The 10,609-nt window shown below is 42.9% G+C and overlaps 1 protein-coding gene across 1 annotated transcript; it reads left to right on the top strand.

Moving 5' to 3' along the window:
• Positions 1 to 8,246: 8,246 nt before the first annotated feature.
• LOC120694249 (ribosomal protein S2, mitochondrial-like) lies at positions 8,247 to 9,833 on the top strand. The gene has a single exon (XM_039977404.1). The coding sequence runs from the start codon at positions 9,043 to 9,045 to the stop codon at positions 9,664 to 9,666; it is 624 nt and encodes a 207-aa protein (XP_039833338.1). The 5' UTR covers positions 8,247 to 9,042; the 3' UTR covers positions 9,667 to 9,833.
• Positions 9,834 to 10,609: the final 776 nt, after the last annotated feature.

The raw sequence follows: 10,609 nt of genomic DNA, 5'->3' as shown, positions 1-10,609 counted from the left end.
CAGCTTTTGACAAGGAAAGCAGTTCTAAATGAGAATCTCAAAAAAGAAAAGCAAGAATCCAACTATGTATATGTATGCGAGATTACCCCTCCCTGCCATTATAGTTCTTCTAACGTGAGTGGTAAGAAGAGATGGATAACTTTTGAGTACGCTTCCTGGTGGAGGTATGTATTTGAAAAAACAGAAAACCTCGGATGTTCAACAAAAGTAGCTTGATCGATAGGTGAAAGAGTAAGAAGGATTGAAGAAATCCTTTCCCTTTATTATTTTCTAATAATAGGAAAGCTTGACTGAACTAACGCTTTCAATACTATATAAGAGTGGGTTGCACTAAAAAGATCTATTTTCTAAAAGTAAGCATCCCCTTCTGGTTTCAGATATACTCCCTGTTTACCACCTTATTTCTTTTGGGATGGACGGTGACTCTTGCCTCCCTCGAAGGAGCCAGTTTTGAATAAGGACCTTGTCTTTCAAGCTGGAAGTAGCTCCTACACCCGATCCCATTCCATTGACTTCGATCTCTGTAGATCCTACTCACAATCTTTTGGTGAGGGGACTAAGGCTTCTCTGACTGTGACTCCTACATCTGCTTGACCAGTGATTTCCCTGATTTGGCGCTTAATCGTAGGAATAGTATTTATTGAATTTGCATTTCAATGCTATGATAACAATATGGAACTTAGGAGATGTCCTAATGTGGCATGATACTTCTATTGGAAAAGAAACCACTTCCATTGCTAGCAAAGCTCAGGAGGGATGGAATTGATTCTGTTGAATCAAATCAGTCATACGAAAACTTTCAATAAGCTTTGCTCGAACTTTCTTACTTATAATGGGCTTTGGCAAAAGTAGTATTTCACTTGTTCCCTCCCATGTGGAATTAAGCAATGAATTAACACAAACAACTTAAAGCTTAACCCAAGATGAGGTGGAGCCTTACCCCGACACAAGGTGGGACCCTCCCATTAGGATAGTGGGCTTAGTCAGACCAACATAGGTTGTCAACCAAAAAGGAGAAGCTCCCGTTATTGTTGGTTTATGGATATCCTAACCTAAGACGAGAGGATTGGGCTTAGAACAAGACCTTTCGGTGGATATGATCACATCTTCATGACAAGAGGTGTACACCTTTGGCCTCACTCAAGGTAATGGGTGACCAAACCTAACGAGTCTAAACAAATTGGATCTTATTGTGTGACAAAAACAGAGATTGGGAATGCTTGGCAGGTATTTGAGTGGCCAACCAGTAAATTAGGGAAATCAAACACATAAAGAAGTTTTCTTTCCAAGCCTGGTAACACCACACTTAAGTAAGTCGATTCAGATTAGCCAACAAGCTAATCCATTAACTCAGTCAACTCTTTCTGGTAAAAGTGCTCATCACTACTACATTATATAATATAGTAAATTACAGACAACACTCAATGCTAATGAGTGGATCAAGTCATTTACTAGTCAATGAACTGACTAAACCCTGTCTGTTCTGGGAATTGACCCACTTAACTATACTCTTAGGGCAAGCCGCCCTGTGGTAATTAACTCCGTAAAATCTGTATCAGTCTTGAGGCAATTTGGAAATGCTAGACAAAGATATTAATCAGAGTCAGTCAATTCCCTAGCTACAGTTAATATGAAAAATCCCGGGTAGGTAATTCAAACACGCCCCACCCAATAGGTGAATCTTTCAAAGTGTGGGAAATCTCCCCTTTCTTCAATCCTAGAATCGATGCCTAAGAAAAAGGGTATATCTATGAAAATGCTCAACCCATTCATGCGATTCAATCCTCTGCTCTGATTCTATTAAAAAGGAAACACTCCACTAAGTCGTACACACTCCCCAATAAGTCTGGTAATTAATTCGTTCAAATCAATGCTCGGTGCAGCAGGTAATGTAACTTAATCAATCGCAAGCGGCAAAAGAACTCAAACTCAATCCACAATCCGTCTCGCTCGTCTGGGAAAGAAGAGCAGGCTGTTAGGCAAGCCGGCTTTAATACAACCTCTAGGGAAGCCAGGAAAGTTGGTATATACTTTGTACCAAACTTTTGAAACAGTTTGAATTCTCCAATAAGGAAGAAATGAAAAAGCTAGGCCGAAGGATGAGATGGCATTTCAAGAGAATAGTCGATCAGTATGGCAGGAAGAGGTCTCTTTGTCAAATCCTCTATCATCTAAAGCTGGGTCAGAAACTTCCTTTAGGAGCAGAAGAATTTGCAGGCCGTAGGACAAAGCTTCCATTCTCGAAGAAACTAGCCAAGTTTGAAAACACTTAAGAGGGCTGGGTATTGAAAGAGTCTGGCAGGAAGAAGTATAGTACCAAGCGGCAGTAAGCCTCGGTTCGAATTAGCAGAGAGGTCAGTTTTAGGAGGTCGGTGTCCAGTGGAGTTCCGCGATAAACTAAAAGTAATACATACCTATTTGTTGCGATGTGATTGCTTCGCACCTTTCAATATTTCTTTGACTTCTAGTGCTATCTTCCATCCGTTCCAGTTCATGGATCTTCTTCTTGTTGTAGAACGAGAATTGGATGGATTCCTATAGTTCTCTATTTGCAAATTCATTACTTAATAACGATCTTATAGGCTTTGTCTCAGGCGGATCTGGAGCGACTGGATTGAACAGAAAGTACATACACACACTAACACATCATAAAAGGAAAAAGACAGAATACCAACCTTTAGAACAAAAATTGAAGGGGGGTTAAGAAAACCCTTCAATTTTGTCTTTTCTGGACAATGCATCAGCTGCCCTATTCTCCACACCTTTCTTGTATTGTATTGTGTAATCCAACCTCAATAGCTTGCACAGCCCTTTGTGTTGTAATGTGTGGTTCAATCTTTGAACAACCCATATATGAAAATCGAAAAAAAAGAGCTAAAGTAGTAAGCCCAGGTTGAGGTGAGCAATAACAAGTATAGGCTAGCCAAGGTAGTGATAGGCAAAGACGATAAAGAAGTCTAGTGATTGGGAATTCATAGCCAAATAGAGCAAAGCAATAGGCAAGATCAGGAAAAGCTTGATTCGTGGCATCTGACTAGGTAAAGTCTCGGGCGAGATATGCTTGAACTTATAACGTTGTCTCGGGTGTATAAGATTTCTTAGAGTCTTTGTATCCATACGTATGAGCACGAGCCTTTTTCCTCGTTTTGTAGTAAAAGAAATACGAGGATTTCCGTTTCTAGCTACTTTATCTTTGGGACGTGGGCACTCATCGTTCTGGTTATTCGTCGGGGTGGTCCGGTTAGACCAAAAGAAGCCATGGTAATAGTGGAAGAGGATAGTAAGCCTATGACTCCGCCGCTAACCGGGAGAGTGAGTAAGTAATTCCCTTGTATGTATGGAATAGTACCACCGTGTTGTAGGCAAAGCAGTCCGGTATATTTCATGAAAAGTAAGTTCGCGTGCCGCCTATAGTAAGAATGGAATTATAAGTCGTGAAAAGTCTTAATTAGAAGAAAACTTGACAAATGACGTGATAGAGTTACGTAAGTACCCCTATTTCTATCTCCTCGTGCCCTTTCTTGTAGTAGTTGGTCTACCTTCTAATCCCTTTTTTCAAGAGCTAGAGATTGGATTTCCAATCCCAGGTTTCCAGGCGGGAATAAAGGTATATTTCAAGCCCACGCTCTAACCAATCAGTAGTTCCCCAGGAGTAGGAGTCCTTGCTAAATCAGCAAATAGCTAGAGTAAGGGAAGAAAGGAGAGAACCTTTAAAAAAGAGGGAAAGAAAGAAGAGCGGAAACTAGAACTGGAATAAAGCAATTCACGAAGAGTACCTAAAGCCATATGTCTTCACCCTGCTTCTTTTTCTCCTTGTCTTTTGCTGAGCTAGGCCCTGAGTCTCTTGTGTGGGGAGTAGAGAGAGTTGCTTACTATACGAAAAGTCCACTAGTATGGATTGATCACTAGCCCTTACTATCAGTCACTGATTCAAGAACGAATACCGATACAACCCTTCAGTTAGGACGCTAAACAGTAATGGCTCATCATTCAGTAAAGTCGCAAAACAGCAATGTGCCCTCCTTCTAACTAGTAATAGCCTTGGGCCTTTTACAAGATCACAGTGGGAAGAGTCCCGGCCTATCTTCAGACCACGAGTGGCGGACTCTGTTATGAACCCTGAGATAATTGTCTAAATTAAGACATGGTGTCTCGCAATCTGTCTTTTCTAGCGTAAACGACTCATACTTATTTTCTTTCATATACTGTTTCTTTGAAAAAAGTAATAAAGATCTCGGAACATAAAGTGATCCATGTTAGGTTGCACGAATCGCATTTCAATAGTAAAGCGCGGGGTATCTTTTGGCCGAAAAACCACTTTTCTTTTTAACATCATTGAACATAGAAAAGAATTCTCAAGAAAGTTGCATCAAAGAAAGAGAACAACTAACCATAACCCACCATATTAAGGTATGGACGGTTATCCATTTAAAACCAAGAATTGAAACCATGACGTGCATGCCAACTTTGATGTGATGCCGGTGAGTTAGGAAATTAAGAGAAGATTACCAGATCTTGTGGACATTCCAGTTCAAGGTTAGTCTTTTCGTTCGTAACAAACAAGCTTTTTGTGCTCGTAACATTAGTAGTTACTCGCTCGGATTGAGCGCTAGCGCGAAAGCCGGTGCGCGTGCCGGCGCATCCTATTCTTGCTGTAGTTACTCACTGGGAGTCGAAATAGACGATAGGCAGTAAACTGGGCCGTGGACCTAGTATCTTATTTATTGTGTATGGCATATTATAAGGTAGGCATCTGGGGAGGATAAGTACCAGAATCGGACAGGTGAGTAGTTCATGGGTTTTGCGTAGGAAGTTGTTTACAAGCTAGGCATATTAGGCAAGTATATGATTTGAAGAAGCACAGGCCATAAAAAGTAGTTGGTAAGGTAGTAGACACGGAGTAGCAGAGAGAGAAAGACCGGAACTTGTCAAAAACAAGCAAGCGTCAGAATAGAGCCAGCAAGCTTGGAATGGAGATTCGCGGCAGGCAAGGCCATGTTGGTCAGTAGACAAGGAAACTATAGTAGGTCGAGTTCTTAGTTCAACATTGAAGTAGGCATTTTCACGTACGAAGCCTACGAAGCTAGTACTACGAGACGAGCGGTACCAAATCGCATAACCAAAGCAAAGCTACGGCTACGGATTCCTTTCAAAATCCAATAGCTGCTCCTTCCTTGCAAAAAGGAATTAAATACCCCAGGCAAATCCACTTCTCGTTTCGGGGTTGGCAAGTCCCTAGATTCTGTTCATATGCTTCCTATCCGGAACATCGATAGCGATGATATTCCTAGCGAGCGAAGGCAAAGAAGAATATGACGTACGAGGACTACGATTCGTAGATTTTCTAGTTGTATCCAAGCAATCCCTACCTTCTCTTCCTATTCCTAAGGCTTTAACTATAAGTTAGTTGTAAGGGGATATCGATCAGGCAGGGGCGGGCTATATGAAAAGGTTCGGAGCAAAGAGGCAGCTCTAAAGGAACTTAGTACCGAAGTGAGAGTAAGGAACGTTCAATAACTCAACTTGTTCGAGGGAGGTTGTCGGAATGTCTCTGGAATCCTTGCTAGATTCTTTCTAGTTTCCTAGGAGTGTAATCCGCGAATAACAATAAGGAAGGGTGGGAAGTAAAGGGTTTATGAGTCAAAGGAGGCAGAACATAAAGAAAATCTGCATCGTTGTTATCGGAACTACTATTCTTCTTCATCATATCCAAACCTTCCGAGCTTTCCATTTAAAGAAGGGCGCAGCAAAAGGCTAAATCTTGGAAGCATAGCAGGATATATGAAGACAGATCCCCTACCATTATTCGGCTAGCTAGGCTAACAGGCCGAATCCTAGTTCAAGGAGATATGGGCAAGATTCAGGGCGATGTGCCAAATAAGGTGATTGCCATGATAAGCAGATGGACATTAAAATTAGGGAATCCTTATTTGTCCAGTTAGCGGTAAAAACCTTTGAGAAGGGTCCGTGAACCAGTCAGCAGATGACTATACCAGTAATGCAGTAGACTCAGTAAATGTCTGAGGAAGACGCACGCGCCTGGTAGCGCACCAGAATGAATTTACCCCAATTAGCCGCCTATTGGGAAAGATAATAGCAGGCTCAGTCCTAACTGGAGCGTATACGGGTATGGTTCAAGTCGAGCCAAGCCCTATATCAGTACTAAACAGAGTTAATTATACAGTCATCATACAGTTGTATGCTGTTCGGTGTGGACTGCGTGGTCTCAGAATGAACTGGATAATAGTAACATGGTTGTATCTAACGTGTCGGTGTGAATGGATTCAGATCTAAATTACTGAACCACAGAAACAGTAAATACAGAATGGATGCCCCAAACGCATAATTATTAATGGTACTTAAGACGCTAAAGGGAGACTTGAGTCATGAGTCTTGAATAGACCAACCAATCTCACGGTTGTCACAAGTAAATTTCTTTTCTGGTATATATACTAAGCTCGAGGCTTTGATAATAAATAAAAAGTATCGTCAGAATCCATACTAAGATAGTATCCAGTAATCCAACTCTGGTACGAAACCTTGAACTACTTGACATGTGTAAGTTATCTCGGTATACGCAGAGGATGAGTGATGATTGAGGAAGATTCAGTACATGCTGCGATGTGTTTAGCGGAAACCCCTACTGGACAACGAGACTAGTAGAGTTGGACCGATAATCTTATAGAGAACAGCTCTATCACCATGAGAGTTCTATGGAGGAAAGAATGTCTTGTAAAGACCTATAATATTCTGATGGAATACCTAATGGGACGTGGATTAGACTGTTACTCCCCCACCAACAGAACGTAAAACGATCAGCTTAATTCATATCCTGAATTAACCTGAGATTCTGAATATAGACTTGCCGTAGAAAGAACTCTCAGAGTGTGCAGCCGGCCGGATAGGAGATGAGACTTGGGAAAAGTGCACCCTGCGGAGAAAGCGATAGAAAGAGTAATCAGCATGAAATCCAGTCTCCTTGCTCCTACTACCGTAGTTGATAAGAATGTTCTCGGTAGAGAGAAGGCGCGCAGCGAGGAGGGAATTCCTTTATTATTTTCAGAGAATCACCAAGGGAAAGTCGTTTCGGCCCTACCAATAGTGGGTCAAGGTGGGCTCGGGAAAACTACCATTGCGCGGATTGTTTACAATGAGAAGAGAGTAAAAGATCGTTTTTCTTTGGATGGATTTCTACAATGATTGCAGTATTGAAAAGATCACTATCGAATGTTTCTCTTCTTTTATAGAAACCACTTTGACTATCGGAAACCCGAGTTTTCTACAAAATCAACTCGTGGAGGTGGGAAGAAGGTCTTTCTTGTGCTTGATGTAGTCTCTTTGAAAGAAGCAGGCTGTATAAAATAAGCCAAAAAGAGTAGTCTTGAAAAGTCCCAGGAGTATCCTTCTTCGTTGCTAAGCCAGTGACCAGAACTAGCCTTTAGGCAATCGAAAGGGAATGCTTCCGCTTAGTCACAGTCCTACCCTTTCTATACCTGCTGATTCCCTGGCTTCCTAGCCATAGTTTGATCTCGTGAAGAACCACTCTTCTTGGCTTCCATGCCTAATTTTCATAGCCTTTTCCTCTTCGGAGCTGCAACTATGTTAAGTGAAGGTCCTACTCTCGGAATTGTCACAACTCTAGTCCTCTAGTAATTTCGTTGATGAAAAAGAATGAGAACTCTTTCTCTTTTGCCATAAATCAACATAAATGTCCTTTTGGGCGGCCTGTCCCTGTCCGGTTGAGTGGTATGCTTTAGACCTACGGTATTCGTATTGAAGGTAGAGATTCAGTGGGTTTTTTAGATATATCAACCTCCATTCTTTCTTTTCTATGTGATTCCGGATGTTTGGCTGGCTCAATGCCCCTAATGATTGGCAAGCCCAGGAATTGGCTTTTTCACCGTAGGTGGCAATAGGCTTTGAAAGGTTAGATACATACCGCTCATCACGTACCTTCCTCGTACCTCGAGGGTAGGGATAAAGGTTCCCCATGGCTTTGTTGGCTTTGCCATCATAAAATGCTTAAAGGCTGCGGCGCTTTTCGTGTAGGTACACTTCGATGTCCAATATCGATTGACAGGGCCAAATCCCCGCTTTATCCCCACACAGTTCTTGCATTTCAGGGTGGTATTGGGCGAAGGGGAATAGCTAGCTTACGAAGGGATCCTACTTATTGACTTAGGGCGGACGAAGGGAGCACCACCCGAGATGGCTTTATTAAAGCAATAGCTTCCAGTAGACTTCCTATCTCCAAAGAGGTAATATTCCCCATCTTCTGCATCCGTCAAGAAAGCAGCTTACTCTCATCATTCCTTTGCTTTCCATGCAAATGGTAAATGACATAGAAAAAGATGAATGTCTTCCTTGGCTTCATCTCGTGAAACTACAAGCTAGGATCCTTCCTTCACTCACACCCGCGTTGAATTGCTTGATCGGCCCGGGCAAGGAAATATACTCTATTTTCAGTTGATGCTGGTGGGCTAGAATAATACTAATAAGTAAGGGGCAGAGCGACTAACTTAAACACGTGTTTAGGTTGCGGCCCAAAGCTTAATATCCAGGGTGCCTAGGTTGAGCAGCTCGAGTGTAAGCGTAAAGCCACTCTACTAAAGGAGCGATTCAGCGAAGACATTTAAGGAAGCGTAGTGAAGTGATCCTTTGTCCCATAGGGTTCCGTCCCACCCAGTGGGAGCCCTGCCCTAGTACCAAGCTTGTTCATTTCCTATCCCCAGCCCATCCCATATACCTATTTCCCTAGGCCTAAAAATCCAATAAAAGAAAAGAAATCCACTCATGCCTATGTGGCCGGCCTATTCAAAGTTAAGCAAAGAGAGATGATAGTTCAGGAAGGAGAGCAGCTTCTCGAGAATCGGCGTATAGTTTATAGGTTAGTTACCTAGTAGAGTGAAGTTCCCACTACTGGTTATGTCATCAATCACCTTTCTTTGATGTTTACTCTGACTCTGAGTGGTTAGAAGATCAGCAGCTAACCTATTTTCATTTCTAACTTACCACCTGTATCTCCGGAAACGAAAACCGGAAATGACAATCCTTTCAACTGTCTGTACAAAATTACTTTGTACGAATGCACATCTCGGCCGTCGGGTAGCTGCTCACCATTTTAAAGTCTATATCCGTGGTTCCAGAAATGGAATTGCTATTCTCGATTCAGACAAGACACTGATTTGTTTACGAAACGCTCTTCATTTTATAGGATCTCTCATTCGTCAAAATGGCCGTTCCTTCTTTTTAAAGACTAATCATTTCTTTATATATTTGATAATGGAAAAAATGATATATTCGATAATGGAAAAAATGGGGAGCTGTATCAATGATTCTCAATGGAAGATCGGGGCTTTTTTGACCAATTCTTATGCTAATCCTAAGAAATTCCGTTCAAGAATCACAGCAATGAACGCAACACTTCCACTTTTTTGGAATAGGGCTTCCGGAATGAGGACTTACTCCTCTTCTTCTTCCTCCCCCGGGCCAAGGAGCCGTGGTCAACGACTTCCTTTCTATCTTTTTTGTTTGATAGGTATCGCTTTGCTATCCGCCGGCCCGTGCTGGCTCCTATGGTATTTGAATTTAGACCTGTTTTTTGAGATGCTTTTTGAAAGCCTCTCAAGCCTGGGCTCTTACCTCTATATTTTTTCTCTATACTAACTAAGGGCAAGGGCGAAACCCGGGTGCAAGAGACCCTCGTTCATTCTATGGACGACGGCGCCTGGGCCGCCCTATCACCGATCGCGGAACTTCCCCCTTCCCCGGGGAGCTCATCAGAAGGGAGTGGGGATGCCCGCAACAACCCCGTTCCAGCGGCCCCCCCCTGCGCCGCCTGCAGCTCCTGTACCACCAGCTGCTCCTATTCCACCGGTCCACCAGCTGCTCCTATTCCACCGGTCCCACCAGCTGCTCCTATTCCACCGGTCCCACCAGCTGCTCCTATTCCACCGGTCCCACCAGCTGCTCCTATTCCACCGGCCCCACCTGTCCCCCCAGCGGGACTTGCTGATCAATTAAGAAACGGCCTCTTAGAGGTGGCTAACGAGCCGGCAGGTCCTACTGAATTACCCGCCATGAGGAGAAATATGGAAGCCTTTTTTAGGCACTTCGAAAACCGTAAGACTTCCAAGGCTAGAGTAGACTACTGGATTTGGTCTGAATTCTCCCTCGATCGAGCCCTCGAGGATGAGAAGGAGCATATCTTGGGTGCTATCAATGGCATCAAGAGCAACACACCCCCCTCATTCCTTGTCACCCGCTCAAGCGAAAGACCTTTTACATGAGGAGGGTGAACAGGTGGCTGAGGGAAAGGGGCAGAGAAAGCCTCAATCTGAGGAAAACGGGGGGGCCAGCCCTAAGCTATATATGATACGCGTTCGTTCTAGAGTAATCGGTACCTTTTTTGCCCCTTTATAACTCTAGGGTTAAGATTACCAATGAGAGATAGAATGGGGGCGGCTTACAGATGCTAAAGTATTGGTAAATAGGGTTAGGGTGGGCACATTGTATTGTATTGTATTTAAGAATAAGAAAGAGAAGCGTGTTAAGTAAAAGAAGATCAAATCCAGAATTCAGTTATATCCCTTTTCTTCTACCTTCGATT

Source organism: Panicum virgatum, unplaced genomic scaffold, assembly GCF_016808335.1.
Source record: "Panicum virgatum strain AP13 unplaced genomic scaffold, P.virgatum_v5 scaffold_4394, whole genome shotgun sequence".
NCBI lineage: Eukaryota > Viridiplantae > Streptophyta > Magnoliopsida > Poales > Poaceae > Panicum > Panicum virgatum.
Note: the sequence above shows the minus strand (reverse complement) of the source record. Positions and strands in the feature narration are given on the sequence as shown.

Bases quoted from the DNA above. Each gene is read 5' to 3' on its own strand.
- LOC120694249 (XM_039977404.1), top strand. From the start codon at position 9,043: ATGACAATCCTTTCAACTGTCTGTACAAAATTACTTTGTACGAATGCA.